This window comes from Panicum hallii, chromosome 3 (genome assembly GCF_002211085.1).
Source record: "Panicum hallii strain FIL2 chromosome 3, PHallii_v3.1, whole genome shotgun sequence".
Classification (NCBI taxonomy): domain Eukaryota; kingdom Viridiplantae; phylum Streptophyta; class Magnoliopsida; order Poales; family Poaceae; genus Panicum; species Panicum hallii.
The window spans coordinates 55657420-55676190 of record NC_038044.1 but is presented as its reverse complement, the minus strand read 5'-3'; the positions used below and the strand labels follow the sequence as shown (position 1 = coordinate 55676190).

General features: G+C 41.7%; 2 protein-coding genes across 5 annotated transcripts; one reads left to right on the top strand and one right to left on the bottom strand.

Moving 5' to 3' along the window:
* Positions 1–2280: 2280 nt before the first annotated feature.
* Positions 2281–5868, bottom strand: LOC112886783 (cyclin-A1-1-like). 3 transcript variants are annotated; one of them, XM_025952770.1, is made up of 11 exons: positions 5644–5868; positions 4672–5071; positions 4437–4570; positions 3940–4035; positions 3709–3842; positions 3531–3606; positions 3371–3447; positions 3260–3293; positions 3021–3167; positions 2781–2915; positions 2281–2696 (listed from the first exon to the last, which is right to left on the bottom strand). In XM_025952770.1, exons 1-11 carry the CDS (start codon positions 5866–5868, stop codon positions 2625–2627), a joined length of 1530 nt encoding a protein of 509 aa, XP_025808555.1. In that variant the 3' UTR covers positions 2281–2624. The 3 variants fall into 3 exon arrangements, with proteins under 3 accessions (XP_025808555.1, XP_025808556.1, XP_025808557.1); XM_025952771.1 differs by having other exon boundaries at positions 3940–4032; XM_025952772.1 differs by lacking the exon at positions 3940–4035.
* Positions 5869–8405: 2537 nt separating this feature from the next.
* On the top strand, positions 8406–15911 carry LOC112887034 (5-methylthioadenosine/S-adenosylhomocysteine deaminase-like). Of its 2 annotated transcripts, XM_025953106.1 has the most exons (10): positions 8411–8724; positions 8829–9001; positions 9988–10146; positions 11900–12049; positions 12410–12553; positions 13382–13538; positions 14259–14431; positions 14618–14673; positions 14953–15055; positions 15547–15911. In XM_025953106.1, exons 1-10 carry the CDS (start codon positions 8538–8540, stop codon positions 15634–15636), a joined length of 1392 nt encoding a protein of 463 aa, XP_025808891.1. In that variant the 5' UTR covers positions 8411–8537; the 3' UTR covers positions 15637–15911. The 2 variants fall into 2 exon arrangements, with proteins under 2 accessions (XP_025808892.1, XP_025808891.1); XM_025953107.1 differs by lacking the exon at positions 14618–14673 and having other exon boundaries at positions 8406–8724.
* Positions 15912–18771: the final 2860 nt, after the last annotated feature.

Here is an 18771-nt window from a genome sequence, read left to right as displayed (position 1 = left end):
GAACCAACAGTCGGAGTCTGGGGAAGGCTGGGCAGGCAGGCTCGAGCTCCCTTTTGGCCTTTTCGGTTTGCGATGGGCTTGGGAGTCTGAAAAGATCTTTGTGATCTCCCCGCCCGGCTCGATGCTTGTTTGCAAATTCAAATTGGAGCACCGGTTCCCCTGCGGCGCCGGTGGCAGATGGCCTGATTTTGTCCTGTTGATCGTAAACCTCGAGTCCAATTCGCAAAAAATTCGAGGAAGCTGATGATTCCAAAGGTGGCGCTCGCCTGGCAGCTTAACACGTCGGCGAAAAAGACTCCCGGCCCCGCCGCCCGCCCGACTGGGCCCTGGGCCCGCGCGCAGTGGGGGAGCCGATTCTAGCCGGGACGGTGGCTGAGAGGCGGGCCCGGCCTCTCCGGTGGGTCCCGGATCGCCGGGGCTCAACTGCTCGGATAGCCCGGAGGAGAGGAATGAATCATGGGCTACTCATGCCGCACGCGCGGCGTGGGTGGGTGGTGGCTGCTGCACGCTCTCTGGTCCCGACCACTTGGAGTAATGGGCACCAACTCGGACACGGGACACGGCACGTGCGACTCTGCTCGTCGCGCGCTGCATGGAGGGAGGAGGAGGGAAGCTGCCCTGTGCCCTGCCTGACCGCCTGGCGCCTGGTGCTGATCGGGAGTGCCCATCATGGTGCCGGGGCCTTCACGGCCACGTCCGCGCGCGTACGTGGCAGTCGGATGGGGCTTGTTCGTCCCATTAGAGAGAAAAAAAAGTAGCGTGTGCTGCTGGCAGGTGGGCCCCGGCTCGGTGCCACCGTTTTGCAGCTGGGAAGGGCAAGGTCGCAAGTCGCCCTCCTCTGATCCTTTCACTCGCCTGATCGTGGGGGATGCATGTGCCGTGCCATGTGATGATGATGCATCATCAGTAATTAACCTAATAAACCCCAGGTGAGGTGCGACCGCGGCAGAAAAGCAGAGAGGAGGCCGTGCTGGTTTTTGTTCCTTTTTTTTTTTGCTTTGTTTCCCGCACTTGTGATGCTGCTGGGGATTAGGAATAGGATTGCTATGATGGACGTCGCTGGAACGCTGCTATTTTTGCAGCGACAAGATAGGCGGATACCCGTCCACCCTTCCTCTTTTGCCATTCCGTTCGATGGGCCTCCTGGTTGAGTGCCCGGTGCGGCCGTGTGCCTGCTTTAAGTGGAAGGCCGTCGTGATGACGCTGGACCTCACGCCGGCCCACCGCCCAGCACCCTTGGATCGGCTGGGTTCGCCGGGTCACTGCATGTGCTAAGGTTACCAACAGTATGGTAACTTTTGTGTTGCGTTAGAAAATCTTTTCTTCAACTCTATAAACCTTTTTGTGCTGTGTTAGAAAAATATGTGCACCAGCATAAATCGATTAGCGGCATTTTCTTGGGTGTACAATAATACGCGCATATTTGTATATGGTAGGTAACTTTTGTTGTACGCATAGATATTTGCCGCACTACGAACCATCTTCAGTGGCCAGTTGGCTAGCTGAACTTGTTGTAATGAACATCAAAAAGGAATTACGGTTAAAACACCTAGTGGGCGAAATAATCAAACAAGCTAATACTGATTCGCTTTTTTGCTTTTTTGTGCTCAAAGAAAATAAAATGGCAGATCATGGACACTTTCTGCCGCTTCATAACTGCAGCAAACAGCCACCAACTCTATTTCCGTTCGGCCATCTTGTGATGCCGTACGGTACGACGTCTGCACTGCCAAAGCGGCAAAGCTGCACCCACGGCTCGGATCGTCCTCCCCGACCCGGTCCCTGATTCCTGCAGTTTGTTGGGTTCACTGATTGCTCCCCCGCCTCTTTTTCCTGGAGGCGATGCTAGCTGATAGTCTGATTTCACAATCACGTACACTTTGTTACTACCTGGTAGAAGTGCCTATCCTTGATTCCTAGCTCTTCCCTGTCCAACTTCAATTCTAGACATTGTCTCGCCTTTCTCCATTTAACTTGTATCATGGTGTGATTGCAACATATACCAGTTGGCGGCTGTGCTGGTTTGTGTATCTGAGCAAGCGGCTTCCTAACACTCTAGCACCATAAAGGCATAACCTGGAGACGTGACGCGGTTCATTCCATGAACAACCGAATAAATCCAATATGGCCTGCCCAAGGAGGGTACGAAACTACAAAATAGGGATCACTCAAACAAAAATACGCCCTGAGAAGGAAAAACAGACTAATATTATGGTAAACTGAGTAGTTTTCCAAAACGCTGTAACAGTTAAAATGAACACTGTTTTGAAACGTGATGCTCTTATGATATTACTATTATTATTATGAGACAAGCAGTCCTGTGGCACCCAACCTGGCACAATGGCGCCTCAAGTCTACTGAACATTACAAACGAGATGTTGCACTTTGCTACAATTATCTCCGATCAGTGAGAGCTAAGTCCTCTCACAAAGGAAAAAACAGCACACCGCTGTCATAAACATCAGCCTCAAATCTACACTCTCTAATCACCTGAATTGACAGGGGAGCGTCACTCCCTCATCAACCAGCACCCCTGTGCATATCCGCCCCGCAACTTGGCATTTGAGCCATCTGAGGAAGAATTCAGCAAGCAACTCTAGCTTCTCCTGGGCTTCTTTTTTCCTCTAGCACGTTGCGTCTTCGAAGAACCCAGTAGGGATCGATGCTGGACATTGCATCTTTGCGACAAATTTGTACTGATGAAATGAAAGGGAGAGGACCAGCATTAGAATTTGCAAACAACATTGCTGACCCTACAAATTGGCGGAATATGGCCATACCTTGTGTTGCCCGTACTTTTCTCTGACTGCAGGAAGGTTATTCAAAGGAGCAGTACTGAAAAGGTGGCACAGCGCCTTTACACTCTCGCACAATTCTGACGGCTTGTACCGTGCGTAGAGAGCAAGTGCTTGATTCTGCTTCCAAATTGCAATGAGAATTATCCGTTAGCCTATTCAGGTATTTGATTTGGCAACTGCAACAAATATGTATGCGAATAGCTTCATGATGAAGCCACTTACCCAAGGATGCCTGGTTGGATATAGTATATATTTTGCCAAGAAGATAGCTGAGGCTGCCATTTGTGAAGGAGGGTAACAAAGTAGATTGTACTCCAGCAATGATAACTCAGTGATGTAATTTGCCAGAACCTCAATATAGGCTGGATCCTGTAAAAAGAGAAGTGGGCAAGTGCAATGAAATAACATTTATACCTTATGGAATTGCAATAACCCATCACTCGATTTTAAAAGAGCAGTACCTCATCACATGCTTGTGCAGCACGAAGAAATCTCCTATTGTAAGCAAGACAGAGTTAGTGAAGTTCAATTCATACTAGTGCCATGATTTTTTTAAGATCAAAGATCAGAACCTCAAAAAACACTTTGCTGTAGGTGCACTCATTTGAAATTTCAGGCAATTCAGGACAGAAGCTTCCATTTCTAAAACCTGTTCATGTATAAGTAAGAGAGTGGCAGTGACGTGAACTGACAGATAAAAACAAGTAAATGTTGGAAAGTCGTATCACAGACCTCATCTCTGAAATATGTGTTGTCAGTTATGTAGCAAAATTCTTCTACTTGGGGTGCACATATCTCTTCGTGTTTTCTGAATTTGAAGTTGTCAACATGCCAAAATCAGTATGTTAATACTGTAAAACTACAGAGAAGACCTGAAAATAAGTAAAAAGGAGGACTGGCTGGATCTTACGCTGCTATAAGCATGCATGCGACACCAAGTAGTTGGAGCCTCTGGCGGCTGATTTTGTTGCCAGAAAGATATCGGTCAATGTAGTTAACTGTCAGATATAAAGTATCAGGAACAAGACGATATTCTTCAGCAACCTGGAAACGAGGGAAAAGTGAGAATGCAATGTTAGGTCAAACAAGATTAATATTTAGGGTTTTCAGTAAATTTACTTTGTTAAGATGAAAAGCTTACTTCCACAAGCCAATCTACCAAAATAGCCCTCATGCTTGGGTTTATATCATTTTGAATTGTTTCCATAAAATCAGTTGATGGCCTTTCCTTACTCTGCTAGAAAGCAATGCAGCACTGTTAACAAGATAGAAAATGAAGAAGCAGGATTCTAGGACTCTCGGACGTATATCATGTCTAGCCCAAACCGAAGAGTTTCTCCACATATCTGATTTATACATTCATTTGATCAAATGCAGTTCAGTCCATACACCAACAAACAACTTCTGAAAGCAATGCATTATATCTCCCAAACTGGGAAATTGCACTGATATGCTCAAACATGATTACAGGAAAAATTACTTCAATGAGAAGCACACTTATATGAGCTACAATACAACAAAGAAACCACTTAGAATTTAGAAACATTTAAGTTCTCCTTGTTATGATGAATGCAAAAACAGTTGCTTAAGGATAACCATTTTTGCACAAACACATAGCTGCAGACAAGAATGTGTCACCTCAGCCTCACGCAAGAGCATGTAGATGTCAGAAGCAAGAGCAGGATAGAACCGCGAATCGTCCTCGTTATTGTCAACAGAACAAACACGGTCTATTTCCATTGGATCAGGGGCATTTTTCTTCCACTTAGTTTCTAGCAAAAAAGAGACGTACACTTAAATGACCCACATCTAAGGATTGTACTGTTAAGCACAAATCACAAAAAGGATTTCGGCAAAGAGAACAAACCATTACCATCTCTATCCTCCAAGATACATAGGTGCTCATTTGCTTGTCCCTCCAATGATGTGAGCATGGAGGAGTCCCCATTATTACTGTACTCATAGTCTGGGTTTTTCATTGAGTCACAGGTCGACACCGTCCCATCAATGGAAACTGAGTCCTCTGAGTATGGGGGAGACATAATGCTGCTGCAGAGTGCAGGGGAAGGCGTGACATTCAGCTCACGCACACCAGTGGACACTTCTACAGGAGGAACATAGTGCTTTTGCGTGGTGCTGTCATGGCGAGATACAGCTTGACCTGTCTTGGCAGTAGCCGATTTCACAGCGGAACCTTGACCTGAGCCCACATTGCAAGCACTTGCCAATGATACCTTCTTCACTGGTGCAGCAGAGGTAGCTGAATTCAGCTTCTGCAAACAAAAGGAATTAAGTTGATTTAAACCTATAAATTTGGATCCTCACTAATTGCACCCAAAAAGGAGAAAAAATATAGTAACACTACTAGTGCATAACATTGTACTGCCAAGTGAAGATTCCAGAGCAAACAGAGACAAAGGATCGACAATTCGACACACTGGGAGCACTGATAAATGTACGTTTGAAAATGCACATTTCGTGGTCAGGCACATCCTAGCATTTTGAGCATCAGTCAATGTATAGGGAGATTTGAATAAAAAAAACGTTCCAATTCCATCAAACATAGTCTTAAAATTAGCAAGGGGACGAACATCGCAAGTACACGTGCTAAATTAATCGGTTGCAACCTCAGATTCTGGCCAAGTGGATGACGAGAAACCAGCAGAATTCTATAAACGATATAAGTAGTAATGTGGAATGCTGCGCGTGAGCCAAACTATAATAGCACCGAAACGAACATCCATGACCACATTTCAGGATCGTCAGTGATTCTCCGAACCAATACAGAAGCAACGCATACGCATTCGATCCATCCTGAGAACAGCCGAGAGGCGCAAAGATGTACCGAGGCGGCGGTGCCCGCCGGTGCGGCCGAGGCCTTCCTGGAGCCGCCGGCCCTCCCTCCCGTTCCGGCTCCCCCCTTGGCGACGTTGGAGACGTCGCCGAGCGCGGCCCGCTTGTTGGCCTGCGCCGCCTTCGCCCCCACGCCGGCGCTCTCCGCCGCGGCCACGGCGGGGCGCTTGGCCGTCGCGGCCGACGACGAGCGGCGGGGGGCGGCGCCGCTCGACATCGGCGAGGGGATTGGTTGGGATTTGGGAGGGAGGGAGGGGCGGATGGAAGGGAGGCTCTGCCGTTTTAAAATTTTTCAAACCGTGGAAGCGGAGGGAGGACGGTCTCGGGCTGTGTGAACGTTAAACAGACGGTGGGACCCGCCTGTCTGTGGCTCATCGTTTTGCTGGTTCCAATGGCCCACCGGCATTAGCTCTGATCTGTTTCGGATTTTTACCTGGGGCCTGTTTAGATTCCAAATTTGTATAACTTTTGGCACTTTTTGCTACTGTAGCATTTTCGTTTGTATTTGACAAATTTTATCTAGACCCCGTTTAGATCACTTCAAAGTTCCAAATTTTTACACTCTCTCTCCATCACATCAATTTTAGGACACATGCATGGAGCAGTAAATGTATGTAAAAAAATAATTAATTGCACAGTTTAATTGTACATCACGAGACGAATCTTTTAAGCCTAGTTAGACCATGATTAGATAAAATTTGTCAAATACAAACGAAAACGCTACAGTAGCAAAAAGTTCCAAATGTTATAAAAAGTTGCGATCTAAACGGAGCCCTAATCATGGACTAACTAGGTTTGAAAGATTCGTCTCGTGATGTACAATTAAACTGTGCAATTAGTTATTTCTTTACATACATTTACTGCTCCATGCATGTGTCCCAAAATTAATGTGATGGAGAGAGAGTATAAAAAGTTAGAATTTTGAAGGGATCTAAACAAGACCCTATTGTACACGGAATCGCCCTTTTTACACTGTCAAATTCGTCTGTACACTGTTTCGTGCCAAATCTGGGAACGTTTTTCCTCGGCTAGCAAGAAGATTTCTTATTTTGGTTTATCTCTCATAATATCTTTAGCCACTTCATATGCTTGGCGCGTTGTTATCTTGATTTACCCAGTTTAAGCCGACACGCTCATTGTCTCTCAATTTTAAATTTATTTTAATTTTATTATAAATGAAACGTCACTGACTTTCATTAAGCTTACAAAATATAAAAAAAATCCTCAAATACCAAATAAATACATGATCAACATATAATTCACAGTGCATTTTATGAAAGTAATTTGATGTTGTAGATATTGGTACCTTTTTTCTATAAACCCAGCCAAAATTAGACAGGTTTGATATAGGATAAAGTTAAAGTGACAACAAGTTTGAAATGGTGGGAGTAGCATCATAGGGTTTCCACAACGTCCTCGAAAGCAAACAACGGACTTTGTTTTTCACCTCCGATCCTCAGTTGATGCCTTCACGGATATATTATCATTCTTTTGCTTTCATCCTCTACCTTCCACATATATACAACCATTTGCTACTACATCTGCATATGGAAAACACAGACAGTATTAAGGTTTTCACATTATTTAACCATCCCTTATTCATAACTTCAATATTGTTGTCTAAAGTATATCTGGAATTAAGACCTTAGTTTATCTTGCAGGCTTCCTTTACCACACATTCTTTTTTCATACATTTTTTATTCCTCTCCCACATTGGCCAAACAAAGCCATGCGATTTTTGTAGGCTCTAGGAAACTCTTTGCATAATTTATGAGATCTGAAATTTATTTGCGCGCAATAATCACTTTCATATGAAGAGTTACATTACAATATGGACCTCTCGCTGTGAACACTAGTTGTACATATGTGTTATTTATATGCTTTTTTTACATCCACTTTCTTAGTTGTTGAAATAAAATTGTATGTTTCAAATTCATTTTATTAACACATATTACTTTTTTGTATTTTTTTTCTTTGCATGACCTGAGGTTTTCCATTGAGTTTTTGTTGTAACCGGGGCGGAGCCAAGTTGTGAGTTCTTGGTCCAGAAAAAAATCTATAATCTTTTATCATCTTTAAATTTTCATCATATTTCGTTAAATATTATGATATGTTATGGAGCGTCGCACCCTCTCTATTCTTCTCTAGCTCCACCCCTACTTGTAACATGATGTTGACTTTTGTTTTGGCTATATTTTGTTGTATGTCCTAATTGTTCAAGTTTATAGACACTTTTGGATGGCTAGCTTATGGGATCCAATAGTCAAATGCTATAAAATCTAGAATACTGCCCGACACGTTTTAAGTATTTTCTTTCGTGGTTATTTCAGAAGCTAACCGTTTTAAAACGCTCAAAATTAAAACAAACTGGACACAAACTACGTGATGATTTGTTTTGGCTTGGAGTTATTCTGTTGTTTATTTTGGAGTCATTCTATAGTTATTTAGAATATAAGCCTTTTTGGCAGGGCTTAATTTAAGAAGCTGCTCCAAAATCAGCTTTAGGAGGAGCTATGCCATACACCCATCATCAAAACTGCTTCGAGATAGAAGCACATGGAAGCTATTTTTCTCTCTCCTTTTCCCCTTCACGATATACAAGGAGCCGGAGCCGGCCGGAGCCATGCCAAATGGTTGAACTCTTCTAACTACCGGAAGAAAAAAAAGGTTTTCCACAAAAAAAATCGCAATTAGGAAAAAGAAAAGGGTAAAAAGACTCTCCATCAATCATCAGTTCATCCGATTCCCACCGCTTCCCAAGTGACTCTCCAGTCTCCGGTCCACGTCTCCACTGGACTCCAACTCCCTGCCGCAACGAAACAAAAACTACCGCTGCTCCGTCGTACGGGCGCTCGCCTGCACCGCGCGCGGAGGAGAGCCACGAAGATGGCCGACACCATCCTCCACAACGCGGTCGTCGTCACCATGGACGGCGAGCTCCGCGTCCTCCGCGACGGCGCGGTCGCCGTCGTCGGCGACCGCATCGCCGCCGTGGGCCCCACCGCCGACGTCCTCGCCGCTTTCCCCAGCGCCGAGCGGACCCTCGACCTCGGCGGCCGCATCGTCCTCCCAGGTCGGTGGCCGCGGTCCCGCCTTCTTGGGCTCTTCCCCCCAACCTCGAAATGTAGTCTAATTTTGGTGAATTTCGTTTTGCTTGCCTCGGCTGTTGGTGTGCAGGGTTCGTGAACACGCACGTGCACACGTCACAGCAGCTGGCGCGGGGGATCGCGGACGACGTTGACCTTATGACGTGGCTGCACGGGAGGATCTGGCCCTACGAGTCACACATGACGGAGGAGGACTCCTACGCGTCCACCCTCCTCTGCGGAATTGAGCTCATCCGCTCCGGGGTGAGCATCAGCTTACAATTTTACCAATACGGCGTTTGATTTGCTATGTTATGAATGGATTATTTCATTTAGCGAACAGTCTGCTAATAGATGAATTTTCCGACTTGGATCTGCCCCAGATGTGAAATGTTGCTGCTATTGTGTGAGGCACGCCCTGTAAGCCGATTGCTAACATTGATGGTGCTCGTTAGGCAAAAGCAGAAAACTAGGTCCCATTGGCAGTGTGCTTACTCTACAGTTTGTTGGCTAATCTATTGACTTCAAGGGATGCTCTCATTAGTACTGTAATGACTTTCGTTATGCAAATTGCTTGTACAGAAGACAGAATTTTTGAGCTACCTTTTTAAGAGGCTCAGTGTCGTGATAAGTGTAACTGATATGAATGGACATGTTCTTTTGTTATCATCAGATATAGAAAGCTTTGTTTTGCTATTGCTGCTCCAATCACCCAAAAAATACATGCTAGTGGCTAGTGACCATAATCTAAAGAGAGCAAAAGTTGAATTTCCTTTTGTTCTATTAATTATATTTATGATGTAAGGCTTCATCTTTTTTTTTTTGCTTATGTGGTAATATTTTCATGGAGGTTTTCATCTGATGTAGAGCTTGGTAGGAGTTCTGAGGTGCTGCAGAGGTTTCTTGTCTGTCTTTTGGTGAATTACCAACTATTCTGTACTTGTAAGTTTCATATATTTGAAATCCTGGAGAGTGAGTACTTGAGGAGATTCTAGAAATGGGTGTCGATAAAGACAATGCTGGGCCAACAATTCGGAATTTTATTTACCCGAGCGAACAGCTGTTAATTTTTTTCTTTAATCTGTCTTCTTTATCCTGTTGTTGTGTGACTCTTCTTATCTAATGCATGACTATAACACTGCGTCATTGATTTTGTATAGGTTGAATGGTTAGTATGCTCAAATTAGCAATAACCTGAGATTTTTCTCTGTGCATGACCTTTGTTTCCCTCTTTGGCCATTGAATGACAGGTAACATGCTTTGCTGAAGCAGGTGGGCAGTTTGTTTCAGAAATGGCACGGGCAGTGGAATTGTTAGGCTTGCGGGCATGTTTGACAAAGTCAACGATGGATTGTGGTGAGGGTTTGCCTACAAATTGGAGTTCTTGCTCCACTGATGATTGCATTCAGGTGTTGGTCTGCCATAAAGTTTACCATCCTTTGCTTCACATCATTTTCTTATATCCTAGGACTATATATTTTCAGTATAACCACTTTCCTGGACATTATCACCCTCTGTTTGATCCTTTCTTTTGCTTCTGACTAAATTCGTAATCTTGTGCCGCTGTACAAATCTGGTAAACACATAGCATCTTAGGTTCCATTTACCATAATTTGAATGGTTTTGTTCGTCTCTGTAGCGAACGGGTGCCTAGCCGGGTTGGTTAGGTGGCCTCAGTAGCACTCCTCAGGTCCTGGGTTCGACTCCCGGTGGGAGCTTATTTCAGGCTAGGGTTAAAAAAAAATCCCCTCGCCTACCTAAACGCCAAGGCACATGGAAGTGGATCGGCCCGCTCTCACACGGGGAATCAGTTAGGGCTACGGTCCCCTGTGTAAGGGTGGGGCAAGGGTTTGGGGATTTTCTCGGTCTGCGTGAGAAGACCATCTTCTTAGGGCCAGTTTGGCAGAGCTCCCAGAGCTGATTCTCTGCTGAATCCAGCAAGAGCTCTGCCAAACAGTTTTTCAGAGAGAAGTGATTCTCTGCTGATTCCGTAGAGTGATTCTCTGAAATGAACTAAGAGGCTGGGAGTTGAAAAAAGTAGCTTCTCCTGATTCTGCGAAGTGATTCTCCATCCTGATTTTAAAAGTTTATGCTAGAGAATCAAAGAGAATCACCTTCAGCCACAGAATCACTTCTATTAGAGAATCAGCTCCCACAGAGAATCAGGATCAGTTGGAGCTCTACCAAACTGGCCCTTACTTTAATGCTCGAGGAGCGGCTTGCTCCTCGCAGGCTGAGTTTGGAAGTCGCTTTCAAGATAGAAGACTTTTTCCGAAATTGAAATACACCTTTTGAAGCAGTATTTACCAGAGGGCTGGGTTTATCGTCTTTATATATTTAAGTTAGATATACTGCAATTGTAAGCTTCTTGATATGTAAGCTTAATTTAGAATAAGGGCTCACTGTTCAGGCTGGTGAACTAGCTGAACTGGAACCAGGAGACTGAAATTAGACACTGATATTTGACTTTTCTTTTTCTGGCTAAAACAGGCAGTTCCATCTGTGGAACCCTGATTGATCCTTTGAAGATGATCTACAAGACTGTGAATAGTATAAGCATGCGGAGGAGATCCAAATGTGGTGTCTTCTATTTTATTGTAATGTAATGTTCTTGAATTACTATCAAGGAAAAACTTCAAACTAGGATTACTGCTAAAATTAGGGAAGGGTTGGTATCTAGCAGAACATCTATTTCTGTTTATAGTCAATTGTTCCCGAACAAGTTGGGGTAGGCTACAGATGAAATCCAACAGAGTAAAAAAAAAGTAAAAAGAGGTATTAGTAATAGTAGTAATAGGAAAATGGGACTGATAGCCTAGTTCATGGTTCGGGCATGTCAGTTTCTGATTTCCACTCGCTGTTGTTCAAAGCTAGTTCTTTCTCTGTTTATTTCGAAATTCAAATAAATGAGAAGGCTTGCTAAGTGCAGGCTACAGCTTTTGGTTGAAAAGAAGTACAAAAAGTGCAAACAGAAGTGTCTACTTTGTTAGTACTGTTCCTTTGGCCAAGTTAGTCTATATTGGATTGTATACTGTATCCATTATAGATTTTCTAGTGTGGTTTGTTTTCTGTTGTCCATCTTAGGAGAAGCATACTTGTGTTTGCTCTTTCCATTTTGTCTGTTATGTGATGTAAGTAACAGGGTGCATTTATTTTCTACAGTCGCAGAAGGAACTATATGAGAAGCATCATAAAACAGCTGATGGGCGTATCAGGATATGGTTTGGGTTGAGGCAGATCATGAATGCAACAGATCGTTTACTGTTTGAAACAAGAGATGTTGCCCAGAAGCTAAATACTGGAATCCATATGGTACATACACAAAGTTTATTGGTGTATCGAAGTTTATCTACTTTAAATAATGTGCTACTTCGTTTGGTTCATGCTTACATGATAGAAGCATTCATGCATAATCTAAGTACTGGCTTGAGCTGTTTTCAACTTGGGCATGCTTATGATCTGAGCTTCCCAAGTTCTTTTGCAGTTGTGCCGGATCACGTATATTTAGTCCAATACTACTTTAATGCTGTATTGAAAAAATTGTATTGAATTACTGAGCCCAATCTGCCCCAACTTGCTTGGGACTAAAAGATTCTGTTGTTGTTGATTGAATTGCTGCACCCAGGAACCTGCAGTAGATTCTCTTACAAGATTGTCTTTCACTTTCTTCAGCATATTGCTGAAATACCATATGAAAATCAACTTATAGTGCGGACCAAAGGAATTGATCATGGCACGGTGACATATTTAGAGAAAATTGATTTTCTGAGGAGTAATTTGCTGGCCGCCCACTCTGTCTGGTTGAATGAATCTGAGGTGAGTAAACTTTTCACAATTAATTGTTGCCTTCCACATTGTCTACTGTTTTTGTAGTCTGAAAATGTACAGCAGTTACAAAATAATAAAAAATAGGCTGGAAAATGTTCTGGCTGTAGGAATGTTGTGGCCAAATGGCCTTAGGTATTGGGTAGGTGCTATGGATTGTTTACCAGATGATGAGATCAATGGCATCCTGTTGGGGCCATGATTGCAGGAGAGAAATAGTGGGGGCAGGGGTGGATAACAGCAGGGGATAAAAGAACTGAGGAACTTGGCTGGGAAGAACAAGAATAGTAGGTGCAAGAGATATACATAGATTATGTCTTTGTTCCCTTGCACAAAAACAGAGCTCAACTCCTGTAAAAAGCAGTGCATTATTGGTCCATATAAAAGTACTACCTGGACTAGTAGTACATGGACTCAATTGCCTTGCCTGTGCCTACGAATTAAGTAATCTAGTTTAAGCATGAGTTTCTACCTTTTACGCCTTCCTAAGATCAGAACCCCTTTACAAAACTGAGCTCTCAGTTCAGAAAAACAGAAACTAACCTGAACACTTCTTCTTCTACTCACAAACTGATGCAAATTTCTTCACGAAGGGTTGCCTCTGTACATTTGTTCAGCTACTCATGCAGGAGTCATATGACAGCTAAAACATCTATACATGAAGTTTTTTTTTTGCCACATTCATAGCTGTTGCTAGTTATGAAATTTTTTTGTTATGTACTATTTTTTCAATAATAGATTGCAATACAGCAGTTTCTTCAAGAAAGCTTCTAGTAAGCCCGTCCAGGAAGGTTTCATTCTGTCATTCTCAAATTGCAGATAGGGCATTTTTCAAAGGCTGGTGTCAAGGTTTCTCACTGCCCTGCATCTGCCATGCGGCTGTTGGGGTTTGCTCCTATTAGAGAAATGCTGGATTCTGGTGTTTGTGTCTCCCTTGGTACAGATGGAGCACCAAGCAATAACAGAATGAGCATTGGTCTGCTTCAAAAATCCTTGCAACAAACATTTTTATGAGCATGTGTGAGCAGAGATGGTGATATAAAATCGCACAAAAGAATTTTTATGTTCCAAAATCTAGATGGGAGGGCCTAATTGACTATTGTTAGTCCGTTTCAACCAATTACTTTTCTCATGTCCTCTTTATAGAATGATTATATTCTGATGCAGATATTTTTCATTACAATGTCATTGCTAGAATTTTCACAGCCATGCCTAACATGTAGTTTGAAAGGAAATGGATTATCAGGTTGCTATGTAGTTCAGTTCTGCGGTTATACGAGGCAACAGTAAACTATCTGAAAAAAGGAGTAAAGATGTGGAAAAGCATATCTTATTAAACAATCTACGATCGAACTGAATGAAAAAGAGAGTATTTGAGGCCTCCATTTAATTAGACATGTTTTTGTTAAAAATAAACAAATTTTTCTTCTTTGATTTTCATAAGTTTGTTAAAAAAGTCACTTGTTTGATCACACAATTTTATGAAATTGAACTTTCTACTTTACCCTAGGCTGTACCCACCTTATCTTTGAAACTTTGACATCTTGTGTGCTTTTATCAGTATGCTATATATATCTATATCTCCTTCGAATAGAAAATATAGATCTATATCTCTGCTGAATGTGGACATTTGCTTATTTCGAATCATATTTTGTCCCACTCGATGATTTAGATTTGACTACCTTGTGCTATACAGTGGATGAGATGTACCTAGCATCTCTAATTAACAAAGGACGTGAGGCATACATCAGTGGAACAACTAACCCAACTGCTCTTCCTTCTGAGACTGTACTGAAGATGGCTACTATTAATGGCGCGAAAGCAGTTCTATGGGATAATGAAATAGGTTCGCTGGAGGTCGGGAAAAAGGTGATGCTCCTAGTTGCTATTTTGTTCATGTAATATTCTCAATATATTTCGGAGGTTGATAAATCTCTCCATTTTCATCACCCTAAAACCTCGCATTCAACTTATTTTTCATAGAAAGCACCGATGAATATTTAACTCTTGATGTATCTGGTTTAGTTTACGCATGGGATTATCTTGTTTGTGTAGGCGGACTTGGTTGTAGTGAATCCATTTACATGGTCCATGGTTCCCTTACATGACAGGTGTGCACTACTATGATTTATTTATTTTTAAATTTTTTGAATTGCTACTAATTTTTTATGGGTTTATCACTGGGTTTATTGTGTCAATGTTTTCACTCTGGTATTGTAGGTATACAATAGATTGTTTTCTTATTTATTTAATTTCTGTACTCTAGCCTGTTATTGCCATAACTAGCAAATCTTCATGTTACCTGATATATGCATAGCTAGTCATCTAGCCATACTGCTGGGCTTTTGTATGATTGGCTATTTGGCATTTATCTTCTCCCTGATTCACAGCATTGCCAACATTGTCTATTGTATGAGGACGGAGAATATAGAGTCTGTTATGTGCAATGGTCGCTGGATTATGAAGGATCATAAAATCATGAATCTCAATGAGGTAATTTACTGCTTGTTTGTTTGTACTTCAAACATTGAAATGAACCAAAAAGTGCATAGAATACTATTGACTCGTTGTCACTCTAAACACGTTGGCATTTGTAAGTTTTTTCATTTCTAGTTCATACGTAATGCCACTTCTGATGATAGCATGTGACATAGTGATAGCTGAAAAGACAATGACGACTACTTCACAAGGCGTTGAACATACTAGGTTTGCAAGTGGTGTAGAACTGTCGCAAATTTCATTAACTAGTAAAAGCAACGCTGGAAGTGGAAATCATGTGCTGGATAAGCTCCGATCCTCAGATCTCTGAAGATCAGAAACTTGAAATGGTAGCCGGTTTTAGCTGTGGTTTTTATCAGCTAAAAAATTATGCGTTCCGCTTTTTTGTGATTGCACACTATGGCTGTACTTACTTCTTAGCAGGGAAGAAAGATAACTTGGGTATACCGCTGATGCTTGCGCATGTCTGTTTCTCCCTGGTCCAGGAGGAGGTAATTTCTTCAGCTGTGAAAAGAGCGAATGACCTCCTTGTGCGAGCTGGCATCAATCTCCCCAAACGGATGAACTACGTGTAGTTATTGCCTTGCCAGTTCGTCACGCATCGCCACCACACCCATTGTGGAGTTGCAGATGATGCACGCTGGCCCAAAGGAGTGAAGACATGTTTACCGGATTGTTGGCATCACTTCATTTTCTGTCAGTACCGAATTGAAAATAATGTGCAGTAGCATGTATAGTTTCTGACATAAAAGCATGCCAGAAGTCTCGATTTACGGATGTTTGGTTTGCTGGGTTTATTTTAAATTCTGTCATCGAATATTTTAATACCAATTAGATGTTTTGATGCCAATTAGAAAGACTAAATATAAGCTAATTATGGTTTAATCATAAGATGAATCTATTAATCCTAAGTAATTCATAATTAGCACATGTTTAATGTAGCATCACATGGGTTAATAACAGAGTAACTAGGTTTAATATATTCGTCCCGCGAATAAGCTATAGAATTTATTTTATTATTAATCTATATTATATTTATATTTCTAATTAGTATCAAATAACTGATATGACGGGCTAAAATAAGTTCTAGAAAACTAAACATCCCCTTGTATTAACCGTAAGAATCAAATTATAATAAAAGAACGCTTTTTACTGGTAATGCTACTGTTGTAACTAATGCATCATATTGGAGTCCAGAAGATGTTCATGCGCACAATTTCTTCTTTATATTGTGTAATAGTAATAACAATGTTTATCTCTTGACCGAAGCATCGATGTTTGTGCTGAGATCCATAGATCCATCCTCTCGTCAGATGATGACTTCGGCGGTGTTTTTTACATGATCCGGATATCCGGTCCCTCTTCATGCTCTTCCGCTGCCTCGCCGATGCTGTCTTTGGCGATGACTGCTGGCGCTGCTTCTTCCAGCCCCAGTGGAGCCGCCTCGACTCCGGCAGCTTTTGCTCCTGCCGCCACCACCAGTGGACTGGCTCTTCATTGCCTTTCCAGATGTCACACTGGCGGGTGTCGTATCCCTTTCTCCCCAGGATTGGCCCCGCCCGCGCCGGCCATTCTCATCCCTTTATAGTCACCTAATCAAGTAAATCTGCACCCTAAACTCTAAATCTCCACCATCAAACCCTAATTCTAACATATTCTATAGAATTTTGGGTAACTTAATATAGATATAAGCAAGATTTAAGTCAGCATACATGGAGCTAATGATATGACATAGTTTGCTTGGCTATAGAGGCATTGTTGGGCACACTTTCTGCTTCTGCATAATCTGGCTTTATTAGAGGCTCTGTTAATCAGTGAGCGCGCGCTAGGAGGGTTATGAGCGCTCGATCTTGAACAGCATGTGATTTTCCTTTTCTGGAAAGTTTCTTTCTCCACCTCTTACTATTGTTAGAAACGTATAACTTATATATATGTATAACTTCTTCCACATAACTATTAGATGATATTTTTCCAGCATAACTATTGGATGATAATTTTTCAGCACATATTTTATGATATGCATAACGTTTACACATAATTTTCCAAAGAAGTTTACGTAGGATAATTTTTTAACACAACTTTCACGACACGTACAATTTTTACACGTACAATTTTTACGCATATTTTTTTCAGTCTACGTACTAAAGGATAATTTTGAACACAACTTCTATAAGAATATTATCAGGAAAACTTCTCACACAACTTTGATACATAAGTTCGTCATATAGTTTGTAGAAAATACAACTTCTCAAGATAACTTTTTAGCATACTTTGTACAAAATATTTGTCAAAAGAACATCTCCAAAACACAACATAAAGAGGTAAACAAAAAGATTGAAAAAAGAAAAAGCAAGAGAATACTAGGTATCATAGAATGTAAATAATAAAAGTTTAGAAAGGAAAAGCAAAAAAAGAAAGAAAGTAATTATACCTGGCACATCATATGAGTGTGAACTCATAATAATCAACTGTACATTAGTTGATGCAGAGTTCGAATACATAAAAGTATATTTCTGAGACCCTCACGTATGCAACTGGTATAGGTATACGGACTCCAACTAGACAAGCATATGTCTGCAGACAACTTGGGCTGCTGTCGCGTCGCACACTACGAAGCCGGTTAGTAATTGGATGTTCAGGAAGAGAGACTTCACGTGGAAAAGAAAAATAAAAGGAAAAAAAAGGCAGTTGTAGGGTCCACACACGTGGAACGTCAACAGTGATTGCACGCGGTCCGGATCGGTCGCTGCGAAGCTCGCTAACGCTCCCTTGCAGGATTGGATTTGCTCTTTATTAGAGATGTTGTGCTATTCGATTATTTTTGAAAGACCTGTGCTATTCGATTATGGAGGACCAGCATAGCTTGTAGTAACAAAGTTACTCATAGATGCCGACCTGAGCATTTTACGGTCTAGACCGATAAAAACCCTGAGTTCTTTTGGGTCTAAAATTTATACTCAAGCTCATCCAGTAACTCCATCGAGCCTATAAAATCGGGCCGGGCCACCCATTCTTTTTTATGCAAAAATAATTAGTTTTTATTATGAGCCCGGCCCAATTGTTTCGGGCTGCCAAAATCTGGGCCTCGCCCGGCCCTAAATGAGGGTAAAGCCAAGCTTAGCCTGTTGGGTTTGGGCCGAGCGGTAAGGTCAGGCCTGTGTTTTCGGGTCTATACATTGTAATAGTGCAATTAGTTTCTCAGTATTTACACTCACAACACTACTTCTAGTATATGATACCATTAACTTTTTTCCATTCGTTTGACTCTTCATCTTTTAGACAAATATTTATGTAAATAGATAAATCTACAAGTTAAACCTAAAATAGTTTTGATGATAGATCTAGCGGTACTCATTTTACTTTACTTAATATAATTGCTTAAATAAATATAGCTGGTTAAAGTTTTACAAAAAATCAACGGTGTCATATATTTAAGAATGGAGGTAGTATTTCACAAAAGCTCGTTTTATGACAACAGCCATCACAACAAGTTAGACACTGTATTGCTAAGAAAGAATAGCATTATGCAAGACCAGCAAAGCTTGTAGTAACAAAATTCAGTGATACCAAGTGGAATTCATTCAAAACAGTACCAGCATAGCTTGTAGTATATATAGTACAGTAGTATTGTAATTAATCCATCAGTGTAATCATAAATTTCACAAAAGGTCACTTATTAATTCGTTTGAATATTCGTCTTTTATTTAAAA